General features: G+C 40.8%; 1 protein-coding gene across 1 annotated transcript in view; it reads left to right on the top strand.

The window, feature by feature from the left end:
* The window catches only part of LOC118338633 (protein FAM124A), a 29,064-nt gene extending 14,169 nt beyond the window's left edge, over positions 1–14,895 (top strand). The window contains exons 3-4 of the mRNA XM_035675912.1: positions 5,622–6,388; positions 13,811–14,895. Coding sequence (XP_035531805.1) covers positions 5,622–6,388; positions 13,811–14,623 — 1,580 coding nt within the window. The 3' untranslated portion in view covers positions 14,624–14,895. The remainder of the gene's footprint in view (positions 1–5,621; positions 6,389–13,810) is intronic.
* Positions 14,896–18,292: the final 3,397 nt, after the last annotated feature.

Genomic DNA, 18,292 nt, shown 5'->3' with positions numbered 1-18,292 from the left:
ACACATACACATATACACATACACATACACATACACATACACATACACACACACACACACACACTACCAGTACTTTCTCCCTAGTTATTGGTATGAGATCCAGGCTCCGTCATAAGGCAGCTTGGATTAAGTGTTACCAAATGTGCGTCCTCCAGAATAAGGTTTGGACTATGAGGCTGTGATCGCAGCCAAATATGCTGCAGTCAGCTGTTTGTTAATGCTTTAATTGAAGCAGTTTTGTCTGTCAGCCTTGTTGCGGGCCCTTCATGGTAATGAGTTAGTGAGTGTGTTGAATGTGCACTGAATATACAGTGAAATATGTTTTGTTGTTTTGGATCTGCACTCCAGCACATTGGGTTTAAAAGGATACGGGGTCAAACGTTTTCATGAGTTCTTTTTAACCAAGACCCGACCCTGGAGCCGTAGCCGGTCAGGTTCAATTTATATTTGGTCTAATGAGGTCTGTGTTGGGTTCTTTTGTATTGTTAGTTAAATTGCTGCTAGTCTCAGGTGTGTTTGTGTCTCAAGAACATCATACTGTTTGGCCCTGGAAAACTTAGCCTGTATTCTCCTAAAATTGGGGAACTATGTATTTAATGTCACTATCCAAATACTACAGAGCACCGTGTTTGTTTATGTTTGTGTAAAAGTAGAGTTAAATAGGCACAGCATTAGCACCTCTTCAGCTTTTTGTCCCTCTACTAATCCAAGGTTCCTCGTCCCAGGTCTGTTAAGATGGTGACGGTCACATGATATGCATGGAAATGGACTAGCGCTGTTGACTGGCTTTGGTTTCCTCACTAAGCCTCCCCTTATAATCATTCCCCACAACAGTCTGTCGTAACCTATCTAATCTATCTAATTCTTAAGTTTGAAACCAGCAGCAGTTTGAAGCCAGAAAACATTTTGATCTAATTGCTTTTATCTTGTGTGAAACATTAGGGTTGGCAGCCTACTTTACTGTCTCAGAGTCTCTGTCACTGCTTAAAGGATGAGACTGGAATTCTGTATTATCTTATTGTCAATAAAGCCCATAACACCACACCAAATCCGATTTGTTGAGAATAGGAAAATTATAGATTGTTGCTCATTGTTTAGCTGTCTGGCCCTCAACTTTACCGTTTTGGTTCATTCTCACCACTCTCACAGCTTCAGGCACAGCAGGTAGCTCTAAAAACCCCACTGTACACTACCTGCTGGAACAAACAGCCGACAGACACAGTCAGAGACTAGCTGCTGAACATAGTGGAGCAATTAGCAGCTAAGAGTCAGATATTTCCTTTAAGAGTTGGTAGAGACCAAAAACAGAGCTAAAAGAGAGTGAATGTTCATTCACGTTCATTCATCATTTCATCATTTGTGAGTATGTGTTCACAACTTGTTTTTGCTGCCTCCAAGTGATCAATAAAATCTGTTATTGGGGTTATAAGTGACCCACATACAGTTAGTTTACAAAGGAGAGTTGAGAGGAGAGGGGTAACAGTGTTTGACACTTTGAAATAATGAGAAGTAGATTTTACTGCACTTACAGAACCTAAATATTATAGTCAATACTTTACATTTTAATTTCCTTGGCACCAGTCAAACTGACGCATGAGTGCTAGAACTTAAATCCTTTTTTTCTTTCTTTTTATTAGATGACAAAGAGGGGCCCCCATCTTGAATTTCCTCCTTCAGTTGTTTTGACTTACACTGAGGGCCAAGCTAGCTAAATCTGTGACTGCAGTACTTACACACACACACACACACACAAACACACTCAGAGGCCTTTGTTGAGTTTTCTCTGCTAATCACTCTCATATGTGCAGGGGCCACTAGTAGGCGTGTTGTTTTATCTCACGTCATCATCTGTGTGTATGGCTGTGAGCATGTGTTGCCAGTTAACACTTAAACACAGAGCGAAGGTAAAAGTCTGTGAGTATTAGAAAAAACAGGCCTGTCTATAAATGTGCAAATTGATTTTATGTGTGTTGAGGATGGTTGCGCACATGTATGTGTGCGTGAGTCGAGTCAGAACATCAGCTTCAGTTTGAAGACTCGAGTGGATTAAGAGCTTAGAGACACACTCCTCCAGAGCTTTACACACAAACCCCCTTCATTCCCTTCACAGGATTGGGGTTACTTAATCTCTAATTTATTCTTCTCTGTGCCAGCTTCCTGGTAACCCTTATTGCTAGAGGAAAGCATCGGTTTGAATACGAGGTATTGAATTGAATCTTTTTATTAACTGTAACAAATGATACAACTCAGTACCATGTGTATGTGGCTGCTGAGTGGATTTTCTGTTGTACTTGTAACAGATGCATCTGTCTACTGAACCGAACTGAACTACACTTGACTGGTACTTAACAGCAGATAAGTTACAATGAACTACTCAGTCTTCTGTATGTCTGTTATTGATCAAACCTGCATCACTTACATCTGTCATTATGTTGATTTCTTGAGGGAAATGCATCTGTAAACAAGGCCACTACACAGTGTAGAAACAGTACAATTATGTAGTCAGTAGTTAAGGTTCTTCGTGAAATGTTGCCACTCTTTGGACCGTTTCTTCCTCTCAGCCATGACTCATTCTTGTTGCAAGTTTGTAGCAGCGTTGAGGCATGAGTTTGACATCACCGTTTTGCAATGTGCAACTGTCAGAAAAACATGCCGGCATCGGTAAAACTAATTGAAAAGCTTGGACTGATGATTCTGATAGATAGGACAATTTGGAACCAGTTCCCCACACAGCAGTAAGTTCAAGGTACAGTACCACACAAATAGCCTATCAAGTTGTATAATTATTATTCTTCTTTTTTACAATGTGATGTAATTGCGGCCTGGCAGGAAATGATCCCATGGATGCGTTCACATATGGATGCATTGCTGGTTGGTGTATCATCTATTTGCCAAGCTACCCTTTTTGCCAGCGCCCTCTGAGGCTGCTGTACCAACATAGTTGACTCATTAACATGAATGAGCAAGCTCAAGTTTTTATGCAGCACTTTTGTGGTCCATGGAATCTGACCAAGCCTGTAACAACTTTTGGTTCATGAAAGTTTTGTAATGGTCGATGCTACAGGCGTAAATCAACTGGTACTTAAAATGTACTGCCTTTAAATGCTGACAATGTGATTCCTCAAATAGAATACAAACCACCTGAAAGAATGCACAGACAATAAAATGAATTGGCAATAGCGTTCTTGAAGGGTGAAATTATTTCAGGTTGGAGGGTCTGTCTAGGATTAAAAACATTGGTTTATATGTCAGTTAGATGTCAGTGAGATATATACTGATTCTAATGCGATCAGACTGAAATAAACGGGTGTGTGGCCCTCAGTGTGTGTGGGAGCCTGTCTGTGGCCTCGATCCTAACCCAAACTTAGATTCTTCTTTAATCCCTGAGTCATTTTAGTTACCGACTAACAAGAGATGAGGAGACATGGGATGAAGCAGGAGGGCAGGAGAGAGGCAGGGAAAGAAAAGTGATAGAGGCAAAACAGGTAAATAGACAAAAAGAGTGGAACATAACTGAAAATGTAAGAGCAAGAAACTGAGACATTTGGATAACCAAAACATTGATTGATGATATATCATTATTGGCTTCTCTGTTTGTTTTATTGTTTATCATTAATTCTCATGAGGCAGAAGTCGGACAGTTTGGGCAGAAGTTCCTGTTGGGCTCATTTCAGGTTCTGACTCCTGAAAACGGATACTGTGAGAACAGTGTGTAGTAGGAGTTACTGCAAAGAAGCTGTCTGTGTGATGGCAATGTGCTGTGCAGTAAATACCCTTAAAGATCCCTATCATCCCTGTGTTTGGTTTCTGGATGCCAGCTACATGTCAGGGAGACAGACATTGATTCTAATGGGATCAAGCAGTCGTTAATGAGCGTGGTGTCCTGTCTCTGTGTGTGTCTGTGTGTGTGTGTCAGGACGTCTGTGCCCTGGCATGCAGCTTAAGCCTGCAGTGGATCTTTCTTGATCCTGCTGTATTTATCTCTCGACATGAGGACACTGTGGTATGGTTGGGGTTTGATGGCATTTTATCAAACGTGTATCCAACCTGAAATCCACTTATTGAATCGGATTCCTCTCAAATCACCTTATCACCTTGTCTATTTAGGTTTAGGTTGTAACAATTTTAAGAACCAGAAGATGGGAATAAAATCAGTGATTTATCATTCAATTCACTTAACTTGTAAGTTTTTAGATATTCTCTAGTTTTAATTTCACACTTAAATAGAAAAGTTTTACACCCAAAACACACACAATATTATACATAACGAAGAAATGGTTAAACATTTTATACTTGCCATCACACTTTGCTTCATTCAAACTTTGTTAAAAAAGACTTTAAGTGTATCCAACCGTGAACCCTGTCTTGTGTATCATTTTGGACCCAGAGCTGACTGTGTCGTTACACCTCTAATGGCCACCTTTAAGCAACATTTCCTTGTTACTTGATCTTAACATTTAGAAAATGTCACCACTTTGGTCAAGTAGAAACTGTCCTTTTGCAAAGGCCAACGGGACTCATGAGACTGAACCTGTCCCTGTTTGGCCTCTCTGTTTCATGAAGGGATTCTGGCAAGAGCCAAACAGTCTGCTGTGCCAGGGACAAGAAGACTGTGTGTTCTTTCCCAAACTGCCTCAAAGCAGACACAAAATGGGACAAGTCCCCCGAGAAGTGAGATAAAGACCATAGTAAAAGTCCTCCAAAAAGAAAGAATGAGGGAACACGGAGATGAGGAGATACAGTGTGAGTGTGTACATGTAACACGCAAGAGTGAAAACACTGGATAAATATGACTGTAGTTTGGAAACATTTCACTGGTGGTTTTGCAGTACCTGTGCCAGGGTGCCGAGCTTTTCCAGGTCAGGGGTTCAGGGGGAGGCTACACCTGAATGCATCGCTCCTGCTGTGGTCTGGAACATTCCTCTGGGCTTCAGTAATGACCTCCTAATGGCACTAATGAGCCTCCACAGAGGAGCCCTGCTCCACATGGGTCTGCTGGAGTAGAGAAAAGAGGGAGGGTGAGAGGGGGTAGAAATGTAAACAAAAATTGGGAGAAAGATGGAGTCAGATCTGGATGAGTGAAATGGAGAAGGACGTGAGTGAGTGAGAGATCTGTGGGAAGAGGGAAAGAGGCAGGGAAAGGATGGAAAAACTTCAGCCAAGAGGTAAACAAAGGAAAAGGAAAGACATTTTTTTTTTTTTTTTTTATGTATGATTTACAACTACTATCAATTTTCATTGTCAGTGCAGAAGAAGTAGTGTGCCTTTATGTAGAAGGTAAGGGTACAAAGGTTGGGGTAGTGGATGGGCAAGTGCATCCGACAGTCATTTGGGAAACTAAAGTTTCATCTTGATCACAATCTTACCCAGACCTTCACCGGTGTAGTTGCCTAAGCTCAACCACATCTTAACCAGAATCTTTTCCCAACCTTAAGCACACTGTAGGTGCCATACACATATATTGCAGTAAGAAAGATTGAATTGTTGAATTATTGTAATTGTAATTAATATAATTATAATTGTATCTCTTCTTCTCTCTGTCTTTCTCATCCCATTTCTCCACTTGCCCTTCTTGCCCCTTCCACCCTCTCTTATCTTATTTGATGCTGTTGTATGTGGAGGTGAGTTATCCATGGGCGAGTTCCAGGATCCCTTCCTCGTCAGCGTCCACCTCATCGCCGACCCCGGCCAGGGCAAGTTCCTGCAGCGTGCTGCTGATGCTGTGCTGGCGTGGGTTCACCCTGAGCTGCAGCTCTTCCGGGTCTCAGAGCGGGCCTCCATCTCCCAGCGACCCAGGCACAAGCATCATCAAAACGGCAGCCCGGCTGCAGCCTGCCAGCCAGCCCTGGCGGTCATCCTCTTCGTCCAGGAGGGGTACGGCGGTGAGGAGCAGATACTGATGCTGCATCGTACTCTGCAGAGGCCACCTTGGCACTACCACCACACCGAGAAAGTCAGCAATGGCCGGCGGATGCTACCGCTGACACCATGCAGTCAAGACTTTTTCACTCTGTCTCCTGGCACGCCGCTGTGGGCTGTGCGGCAGGTCCATTATGGGAAAGAAATCGTGCGATTCACTGTTTATTGCCGACATGAGAATTACGTCGACATGGTGCGGCTTTACAAGCTGCTGCTTCAGCGCAGGGTAGCACAGAAGAAGGAGGACTTTTGCTTCTTTGTGGTGTACTCCAACCCGGATATGGAGATCCAGCTGTCGTTTAAGAGGCTCCCCCGAGGTCAGAGCCCAGTGGTGCTGGAGTCAGCGGTGATGGAGGTGAGAGTACGAGATGTCGGGGCGCTGGTGCCCCTGCTGCCACACCCTTGCAGCCCAATCAGTGAGGTCCGCTGGCAGACAGAGGACTACGATGGAAATAAGATCTTGCTGCAGGTGAGAGATCGCTTTCTGTTGGTGCCAGTTTTTACCTGTGCCAAATAAATCTTGGGTGTCCATGCCATAAACACTAATGTTTGAGGGACACTCAAATACAATGGTGGGCTGTAAATGAGAGGCTTTGGATCATGATTGGTGTTTTCAAATGAGTACAATCAAAATGTATGTGAAATACCAACTCTTTGTGTTACCCAGGTTACACTGATTACCTCCACATGGCTTCAATACTTATTATTAATAATCAGGATATCCCCAAAACTACTTAACTGATTTTGAAAAGTTTGCCCATGGGAACAAGTAATTTGTTTTCATTTTTTTGCTCATAACTCTATTTTCTTTATTCTATTTTCCATCTAGCTAAACAAGTTTTATATAACGCTCTATTCTCAGAGCACTGTAGTCACCAAGATGCATGACAAAATAACCACAGAAAGAAGGACGTTTTATTTGCTCTGTCTTCAGTCTGTAAGAAATATAGAGATGAAAGTCAGTGTCTCGGGTGAAAGAACAAGAGAAACTGAGAGAGAAAGAAAGAAAAGAAAAACATGGTTCAGAGAGGGATGTTAAACAGATCCTGCAGCCAAAACAAACTCATACGGCAGACAAAGTAGCATTGAGTCTCTCTTAATTTGTACCCCTCTTCAGGCCATCCATCCAACCATAAATGTATCCATCATCATCCATCCTTCAGCCAGTCTGTAAAAAGTTTGCATGTACACATCTAACTGTTTCACGATGATCACAAGAAGATGTATTAGAAAAGATGTGTATACACACACACACACACACACACACACACACACACACACACACACACACGTTTGGAGGGTATCAGTTTCAGAGGGGATATGTGCCGAGGCTGTGTCAGATAAGTAGTTTTGAAAGTTCAAGCCGATTAAGCAGCAGTCCATTACTGGGATTGGAACAGCACTGAGGGAAACAATAAGCTAATCTATCATGACAATGGACCATATGCATGATTCTTAACTGCCACCTGGCCTGAAGTCATGTGGTTTCTCCGTACTGTAACACACTGTATTACACTGCGTCAGTTAGCTTAACTTAGCTTAGCACAAAGACTGGAAGGGGGGGGGGTTTGAACTTCAAATCCGTGGCCAGAAAGCAAGTAAGCACATTTACCAAAATGTGTTAGTTTTGGGCGATGGCTTACCCTATGGAGATGAAGACACTCACAGCTGCAGCAAATTTTCATCATCACAACTGTAAAACTACAGCTGCCAAATTTAAACTGCTGAATGTTTTATCAGGTTTCTACAAAGCGTAATTTTTAGCTTCAACTTGCAGTGAGCAGTGCACACAATCAAACAGACCTTTCACAGGATCCATTTTGACATGAAATAGTAGGGTAATCACAGGTGTTACCAATTATACTAATTAAGGTTCGGTTCCAAGGCTCTGCTACACTAAATGGAACAGAACCTTAAACAGTGTAATCGGTAACACCTGTGTTTATCCTACTCGTTCATGTCAAAATGGCTGCTGTGAAAAGGGTCTATTTTATTAAAGCTTTATGATTGAATGTTTCACAGCAAAGGGAATCTTGGGATTTGTAGTTGACTTGATCTACCTTATCTTGAGTATTTTTCAACAGATATTTTCTAACACAAGTTTTATATTGATTACCCCAACAAGAGATTATATTGTCCGTCCCAGCTTTGAGAGTTCTCCAACAGTCATTCACCTATTGTTGTCTGTGCAGAAAATGAAGGGACTTTTACTGCCTGACCAAAATAATGTCAACTTTGTTATCTATAGGGTCTGTGGAATGGCAACAAAAAATGCTACTTTGTTGTATTTTTCTTTATATCACAGAATCTAGGCCTGCCCCTACCAACCGTTTTCATTACTGATTAAAATGCCCATTACTTTCCTAGTTTATCTCAATGTCCCAGACCCCAAGGTGACTTCTTCAAATGTATTATTCAGCCTGAACAACAGTCCAAAAGTTCACAAACGATCATATATAACAGAAGCTGCAAATCCTCACACTTAGCACAGACTAGCAACTAACAAGGGAATGTTTGGTATTTTTTTCTTGAAAAATGATTTGAAACAATGAATCTAAATAAATTGTTTCAGCTTTGATAGAATCAGAGCTTTGGAAACCACAAACAAACATCTCAACAGATGAAGACAGACATTTATTAACTTGATTCACAGATAATTTTGTTTCAGCAATGTCGTGTAGTTTAACATTAGTGTTCATTTGTGGTGTTTTTGGCTCTCTGAGGTCATATCTCTGGCTGACCTTGCTTATCCCAAGATAAAGCTTGAGTAAGGGTCTGATCATTGCCATGTCAACAACCTCATTACCCCCTGCTGTGGCTCTTCACCGGCATTGTAGCGTGTTGTCCTCACGGAAAACTGGACAGATCCTGTCATTCCGTATTAGCAGACGGAGGCCCACACGCTTTCACCCAAACATGCACAGATATAGTTTCAGTAAATTACACATGCATGCTGTTGACCTGCAGCGTCTTTGGGTTAACAATACACACGCACACAAACCCGTCCTGCCTCAAGTATCATTACGTTTTAAATCACAGCCTGTAGACGACAACACTCACTGCCTCTTTATTTCCTGTGTGGGAGAGATAAATATGCAGCCGTGCAACCGCTTCATGGCTCAGAGCGAAGGAAAGCGACAGAGGAGAGTGAGAGGAGGATAAACAGGAGGCAGAGGACTGTAGAGGAGAGAGAGCAGACACAGAGGGCAGAAGTGGTTTTAAAAAGAAAGATGAGAGACACTGAGCAGGGAGAAAGGAAAACACTGGAGCTTTATTACACTCACTTTTCCTCCTCACACACAGACACATTTCTGTTTTCATCCTTATGACAACCCTCATTGATACAATACATTCCCAAGCAACTAACTCTACCATTAAACCTGCAATAATTATATATTTTTATATATTTATTTTGTTAACACAGTATTGACATATCATCACCTTTTAAGTTGATATGGTGAACTTGTTTACTTACACATCCAGCACTTACGGAGCAACATGTGGAGTTTCTAGCCACCTGGTGAATGTAAGTCCAATATTCCCCTTTTTTTATGCCACAGCGCCAGCAAGTAGCCATAGCCAGAGGCATTATGTATTTGGGTTGTCGGTACGTACGTATGTCTGTCCCGTTCTTGTGAGAGCCTATGAGGGGCTGTCGTTTACTCATTGAGAGCAGTGAGTTAACCAAATCATGAATTCATGAAAGGAAGTCATACTCTCCTGCCTGCTATTTGTCCAAAGCAGCAGATAATGAGTCTGATTGTTTGCCTCTCAATCAGCAGAGCGTCCACTCAACCAGATACTCACACAGACAGCTGTTCCCTTAACGAGACATTTGCTTAACGAGCTGCCCTCTGTTACCATAGAGACACTTTGGTCAACAGTCAACAGCAGTTTTGTGCTCTTTTTTATTTTATTTTTTGGAATAACCTGTCACTTTTATCCAACATAATAGCTTTTGCCTATTGTGCTGTTTGTTTTTAGCCATGATAGCGATATGGCTCTAGAGATGTGGTCTGTTGGTCGGTCCAGCACTTATATCTCAACAACTACAGACCTCTTTCACAGCAGCCCGTTTGACATGAAATAGTAGGGTAAACACAGGTGTTACCAATGATACAAATTAAGGTTCCATTCCATTTAGTGGAGCAGAGACTTTCCATTGAGTCAACATGGACAATAGCAGCACCCTGACTCTGTTTGGCTTGAATGAAAGAGAACCTTAATCTGTATCACTAGTAACACTAATTCATGTCAAAATGGCTGCTGTGAAAAAGGTCTATCTGATAGATTGCCATGAGGTTTTGTGCAAACATTCAAGATCCCAAGTGGATGAATCCTAATGACATTTTTGGTCCCCTACTTTTGCTCCATGAGGCTGACATTTGTGGATTTAATATCTCAATTTGGTCCATTCATGTCAACCCCAGGATGAATTCTGGCTGTAGCTTTGGTAATCCACTGACTTTTCATATAGCACCACCGTAGGACAAATATTTAAATTTGTCCAAAACTGGTACTAATAATGTGACCTAATACCTTCAAAATGATTAACAATCCCATCAGTTAGCAAATGTTGGCATGCTAACATGCTAATATAAGAAAGTAAACATGGTAAACATTATACCTGCATGAAATCAGCATGTTAGCATATCAACATGACCAGTTAGCCTCATAGAGCCACTAGCATGGCTAGAGACTCTGGTGGGGGTGTTACTTTCTTCTAATTTAGGAATTGTATTAATATATTTGTGCTCTGTGTTTTAAATTGCTTTAATAGTGCCAGTTATGTTTTGAAAACTGATTTCTCAATTTTGGTTTTAAGATTCATCAATTACGGTTAGACTTTAAAATGTCAGAAAATTATGAAAAATGTCCATCAGAACTTCCCGGAGCCCAGGGTGAGGTCTTTATTTAACAATCAAAACCAAAGAGCTTCAATTTATAATGACTTAAATCACAGAAATGCAGCAAACTCTCACATTTGAACCAGCAAATGTTTAATTTCTTTCTGTATAAATTCCTTAGATGATAAACTCGGGATAATACTTTCAAAGTTTAAGTTGTATAAATATTTCAATTTATTCCATCACATTGCAGACATCAGTCATGAGGTTGTGGTAAATCACAGTTCAACTCAAGTTTTGCTTCCATGATATTTATTGTTGTTGAGCGTGGACATATGGAAATCTGCAAACTCCCCTTATCCCCGTGCTGTTGGAAAAATTGTCTTGAGGCTGCTGTGTGGAAAGTTATTGCTTCTGCTTGTATTGTTTGGTTGGAAATGCGGATGACAGAGCAGACATGAGAACAGAAACATGGAGAAACTATCAGCCTCGAGAGAAGGAGGGTCCAGTGCATTTAATACTTACAGAGAGGGAAAACATAGACGAGAAACTGAACTGACAGAGCAGTGAAGTTAATACTGCTGCAGCTGCCTTGTATGTTAAAAAAAGAAAATTTCCGCATTTGTGTCAGAACTGGGGAATCTAGCATATTGCTTCTTACTTTTCCAGACCTGGTACTTTGTGGATGATGATCAGACTGTAGAATTGCAGTATAGCAAGGTTTTCTGAACAGCAGTCTCTGTGTTTTGGTCCGTAAATGGAGGTGTGATACACATGGGGCTCCTCTCTGCGTTGATGAATTCTCCAGCTGCTGGTATGATTCATAAAGTGGCCGACTAGCTGAGAACAGGGAGCGTGTGGGGGCTTTTGTAAACCCTGGGGTTCCCTTGTACCCCTTCTTCCTTCACTTTGCTGCCTGTGCGTCGCGTGAGGAGTTCTTGGTTGCATGCGAGTCCGACAGGGAGAGGTTAACATTCGTGAATATGCATCTCCTTTCTTTGTAACCCCTGTGACCTCGTGTTTAACTACCTCTTCAGGACATACACCAAGATGGGAGAGTTTCTGGGCTCTCTTACATTGCAACAGTCCCCTTCTACAAACAAGCAACATGTCTGAAAGATTCAGACTGCTATTCAAAGATCAAGAATGAACCTTCAAGCTCCAGTTAAATATTGTTAAATCTTCGGATTTCTTTTTATATGAAACAGCAAAATCTGCCAATGGGGTTACCTGAAATCTGGCCAGTACATAACACTGTCTGACCTTAAAACAGGCAAAAACAGACTTGATAAAGGCAATGAAACTTCAGACATTCAAGATAAAGGTTCTTGAAACTAGGCAGACCTGTGGGAGATTGATGACACGGAATTCAAATGGGCCACGTTCAAAGACCCCGTTGCAGACACAGCTGCAGGGGAGGCCAAAGAACCAAAGCAACCATAGAACCTGCTGGTGGACACCAGGGGCCAGGTGTATAAACAGTGTGTACTTTTAAAAACCATGCATACGGTATTTCCCACACATTAACTGGTTTTTATTTATAATAAAAGAATGTGCAGTAACTATGAGTGCACCTCATGCATAGTCAGACCATCATGCACACAGTTTTATAAAGGTATCTGCAGGTTAAAAATAAAGTAAGAAAAACAATGTTTGTTTAGGCTGTTTGCCAATTTCACTGATGGTATTATTTCAATCAAAGGCATAATATTTTTACATAATTATTTATGAATGATGATCTTTATCATTCTTTTCATTTACATTGAAGACTTTATTTTCCCATGTTAATAATATTTTATACTGGGACTAACTTTCCCAGGTCCAATTCCAAACTCCCCCGTTTCTCTCTCGCCCTTTCCTCATCACCTGTCCTATCAAATAAAGGCATAAAAAGCAAAAATGTCTTTAAAAAATCTTTTATCCTCAGTTTTGAAGCACTTTGTGAATGAGTGAAGTGATGGAGAAATCACTGATGATGATGATTTACGGGTACATGTGCTGAATTAGTGATTTGGGCTTTATAAATACCCACAACCGTACATAATGGTTTCACATGATGACAGCTGTTCTTGTACTGTCTGAGAACATTGCTGATGCAACACAGTCGGTCAAACCGCACTGCTGTTTTTCTAATGTACAGGTCTGATGAGAGGTGGAACAGGCAGTGTTACTATGCAAACAGTTTAAGGCCGTTTCTATGTCCATTTGTTGTGAAATTTTGGGAGTGGAACAGAGGCTTGTGCATGCCCCCAGTTGCTCAAACATCGAGCTTTCTAAAGCAGAACCAGGCGTGATGAAACAACATCAAATGCGATGAAAGGAATGCATATTTCTGTCTTTGTGGGTAAACACAGTTTTAGTTGTGGCTCTACACAGAGCAGTGAAGGAGGCTGTCAGCAAATACACGCTGCCAGTGCAGCAACTAGAATGAGTTTTAATTGAACTCAAGTGTACCCAAAAGGTGTGCTTTGCAGAAAATCTGAAAACATTACATTACATTGGAATAAGCTTTACTAAACTCAAGTGTAATTTTGTGTAATACTAGTGTGTCACAGTCTGCAGTACTCAGTCCTTAAGTATAGTTTTAATGTAAGATTACAGACCGTTTTAACATGTCACACCAGTAAAAGCACGGGTCTTATCAATAACATTAATAAGGAGTGCATTACACTGAGTAGTGCCAGTTCCACAGCTGGTATGCTTGTATGCTGGCTCACTGTTGTGGCTTACTGAGACTTTATGGAACAGAGCCAGTGTTAATGTTATTGGTTCCATCTGTGCCTTTTCTGCTGTGACAAGTCAAAATGGTATAGCTCTGTTTAAAACACGTTAATAATGTATTGAAAATAGTGCTTTGCAAGATTGTTTTTATCTTTCAAAAGTATATAGTAGTTATATTACATATAATCACCCTAAAATAAGATGTTATGACTTTCTTGAATTCCATTTTGCAGTGTACCTCTGGTTAGACTGTCTGATATGAATACAGGTGAATATACACTGCAGTATTTATCCTCACTGGTTTTCTTTTCCTTTGTGCTCAGGTCCAGGGCGTACACTTCAAACACCAACAAGGTCCCTGCCACATATCATCCAGTATCACTGAATCAGCCTCGGCTCCATCTACCTTCACCCGAAACGCTTCCTCCTACAGGAACCGTCGGCACCACCATCGGGCGACATCCCGTCTCAGAGTCCACCAGACCCCCCACAGCTCCCACCCTCTGCCCTACGAGGAGCCGGACGAGCAGGAGCAGTGGGCAGACCAGCAACATCCGGACAGCTGGAGGACCCAGTGGAGGGGCCACCGGTCTAGCTCCCTCTTCTCACTACCCAACCTGGGCTCAGCCAGCTCCCACTCCACCTGCTCCTCTCCTGGCCCATCTCCCAGCCCCCATCACAGGAGCCACTCCCTCAACAGGAGTTCCTCCCTCGTGCCGCCCTTCCGGCTCAACATTGACGCTCTGGTTGGGGCTGAGGAGACGGATGTGGACACAGGGGACAAAGTAAATCCAGGCAGCAGTGTGGACCTTACAGTGGTGTCTGCGTACATCAAATCCACCATGCCACAGACTCGGCCATTATCGGCGCCACCAGAAGACATCGGACCCTCCCTCTCTCCTGGAATCCCAGAGAACACCTATAGGGCAGCCACACTGGGCCGGACTCCAAACAGCTTCACCACCAACACCCCATCTACCTTGTTGGGGTTAAGGATCCAAAGCACCAGTGTGAACACAAGTACCGCTCCATCCCTGAGCGATGTTTCCATAAACCAGTCAGACAGTTGCAGCATTATTAGTGCACCAGTTGAAGAGGCAGACAAGGTAGAAGAAGACCAAGAATTCTACATTTGATCTGTTGTTGGAAGCTGGGAGGACTCTCTCTGGCCAGTAATGAATGACAGTCGGTACAGTTCTACTCTGCCCCCTGGTGTTTGATAGTAAAACTTAAATGACAGTGAAACTGTATCTGACGTTCTCATGTATTTGTTGTTTTTGCATGTAGATTTAAGCTTTGTAAATGTCAGGTTATATGTAAGTAAATGAAACTACACATTTAAAGGACCAATCACATAACTGTGTACAGAAACACTATTCAATAAATGTTTTTCTCCATCACTTGTGCTACACACTACAACCTTGACTCTCCATTTTGTTTATTTTAAAGTGTTTATCAAGTAACTGAACATATCCAAATGTCTCAGAGGTTGAAGCAAAAGCAGGATAGAGTCTGAAATAGCAGTGAAATTAGTGAGAGTGACAGCAAAGTGACTAACAAGCTATTTCATATTTAATGCAGAATCTGTGTGTAGCAGTGTGTGTAGTAAAAGATGCAAAGTTGCTAAATAAGTCCATAAATCAGGAATAAAAGAAACTAAGAGCTGACACCATTAGTCAGCTGATACCTCAGCCTGGTGCCTAATTGGCAACAAACGCTCCAAATGTTAAGCAGATAAGCGAGCAAACTAGCACTGGGGTTTACTCCAGTTTGTTCTTTGCATCACGTACACTAACCTGAAGCAGATGACTTGCTGTTTATGGATTTTTATTTTGCAATAGACAATTTTCAGACCATTGTGTATGAGTTGTGAGAACTGTTTTTTGCTGCCATCCAAACACATCAAGTGCACCGATGTATGATAGTATGGGCCCATAATTATATCATTGCCCCTTACTGGCATGGAGTGCAAATTCCCAAAAAAATTAACACCCATACTTCTAACACTAACATTAATGTAAAAATAGTTATACCTGTAATTAGTTTTTTGGCCATTTGGGGCAGCAGAACTTCAGCAACATGTGTTACATGTTCAACAGTTGCCTTCTTCCACATCTAACAGGATCAGAGCCACAGTGTCATCTAATATTCACTCTCTTTTTGCTCTGTTTGGTCTCCACCAACTCCTCACTTTCTATCTTTCTTCCCTAGCTTTGTTTGGTTCACTGTTTGGTTCTGGGCTTCACATTGCATCTTCGTAGAGAAATATCACATCAGCAACAGAAGATGGAGGAAGATAATTAAAGCCAGGCCAAGGTAGTAAAAGCAGTCAACTGGACTTTTGCCCAGTTTGCCATTCTGCAGATGTTCAATAGCCCAGCAGTACAACAAATTTAACAAATAATTCATTTAGGAACATCCCTTCAAGTAGCTCACTTAAACACATTAACCTTGAATTTCTTAAATACCTAACATTTTGCAATCTCCACACACCCACAGCCTCATTCAGTTTAAACACAGGATCCCGTATGTGTTTATTTTTATTAATGCCTCAACGTTCCTTTGCTTGGCAAGTTTAAGAGACACACTGCTTAATTATACCTTAGGTGGTTAAACTCCTTAATGAATAAGGGGAAACCGAAGATTACTCACTCCACGCCTGCTTCACCTTAATGTAAATATGACGAGTTAAAGGGTAGCCTAGTTTGGTGGTTAGTGAGGCATGTTGTCTATGTATAAAATACATTTTGAGTCAATTAAAAAACAACAAATATTGACAAATGAGCTTTTACAGAAAAGTTACATATGATATGTATTGTATTTTTAATTTCTCAGTAGAAGCTAATAATAATAGTAAGAAGAAAACATTTTATAAAAACTACAGAATAATACAAACAGAATCTGAAGCTAAGCATCTCTTTAGCGGTCGTGGAAAGTAACTAATTACATTTACTTAAGTACTTAGGTATAATTTTGAGTAACATGTACTTTCTTGAGTATTTCCATTCCATGCTACTTTATACTTATACCCCAATACATTTCAGAGGTATATTTACTTTTTACTTTACCACTGTACATTTATCTTACAGCTGGAGTTACTGGTTACTTTCAATAGCAGTGGTCTTTAAATAAAATACTTCTACTACTTCATGCAGTACAATGCTGCCCTCTTGTGTTGAACTATGAAGCTAAAGCTTTAATTTGAATATCGGATCTGCACTTCAGGTGATAATATCACCTTCTTAGAGCTGTATCTTGATTTTAAACCAATCTTTAAATTAATAAATTCAGATAATCCATCCCTACATTTTTCAGGACTTGTGTGTCAGAGCAGTTTGACTGAGGTCTGTAATGTCCTCCTCTGTGTCTGGGGAAATCTTTAACAACCTCTTGTTTCAGCTCAGCGTGTGAAACCTGCCTCTCTCCCCAGTTTGAGCACTTAAACAGGTGTGAGTCTTCTTGTGAGGTCTCTGTACAGTCTGAAGAGGGAAATCCAATAATAGTGCACAGTGGTTGTCATGGTAAATTCTCCTTGGAGCCCTGCAGAGGTGACGTCATCATCAGCCAATCAACACAGAGAGTGGTATAATGTATTGCTTCCACATTGCAGAGGTTACACACGAAGAAGTCTGGAAAACAGATCAGTCTGAGATCCAAAGATTCCTCACAAAGTTTTACATATTCTATAGTTTAATAGTCTAAATTAAATGTGTGTATTTTTTCTTCTTGAAAAGTAACTCGTAGTTGTACAAATAGTGTCGCTCCAGCAGTCATAATGATCCTTTCATGCCCTCCTAAAGTGTTTATGCAGCTGAGAGATCCATAAACCACAGAATTTTTTAAAGAAAGAAGAGGAGAAGTCATCTACGGGGCCACATTAGCCACACTGCAAGATGCAATTACCACTAACATGGGTCCTTGTACCTCGGGGTTGCAGTTACAGCACCGGGTGATACATACAGCTAATTTAAAAAAGTATACATTATGACATGATAAATAAAAAACAAAGCAAATATTTTTTTTGTTCAAGATGAAAATCAACTCACACATACTGATTACAAATTGGTATATCACTGATACTGCAATAACCAAGAAACTACTCTAAACTGACTGTACAGGACACCAACTTGAGTGAATTGCAACACTTTAACACCAAGTAGGTATATTGCATAGAAAGTCACAGAATAATGAAAACAGAATATGACCAATCATGTAATTATCTATTAAGAGTGGTATTAATAGAAAAGCACTGGACTTAAAACTGGTTACAATTTTTCAGTATAAAGGCCTGGTTGATCATTAATTACATAACTGATGAGGCTGGAAGAATCCCCAGTAATTGAGTGTCTAATTAACATCATTAGTAAACTAACTTAATTTGCCCTGATGATTTGGTGTTTCAATTTGGTTCCTATAACCATGTTTGTATTCATTTTATTAGTCAGTGATGCGTGCCTGTACTAATTTAATCCCTGTAAATAACCTGATATGTATAAAAACATCTTGATTAGAGATACAGTTATGAATTCTTTTATGTTTTTTTATTATTTTTTATTTAATTCATTGTTTGGTCAGTTCTAAGTGTTTAACCACGCGGTGATGTATTTATTGGATGGGAGAGCGTACTGTAAGTGGCATAACTGGAAATAGTGAACAACCAGTTTTGCTTTGACTGTGTAGGTTTTGATCACTTAATTAAATCCAAAACAAAACAGCTGAATAAAGATTTTCATAATTACATGTTCAGTGTCATAAAACTATGGTGCCTTAATATTTATCCAACAGCTCTGTGCAGCTGGATCATC

The sequence above is a fragment of the Morone saxatilis genome, unplaced genomic scaffold (genome assembly GCF_004916995.1).
Source record: "Morone saxatilis isolate NCDOM2014 unplaced genomic scaffold, NCSU_SB_2.0 Contig5, whole genome shotgun sequence".
NCBI classification, from domain to species: Eukaryota; Metazoa; Chordata; class Actinopteri; family Moronidae; genus Morone; species Morone saxatilis.
The sequence above is the reverse complement of the archived record's forward strand: the minus strand, read 5'-3'. Positions and strand labels throughout refer to the sequence as shown.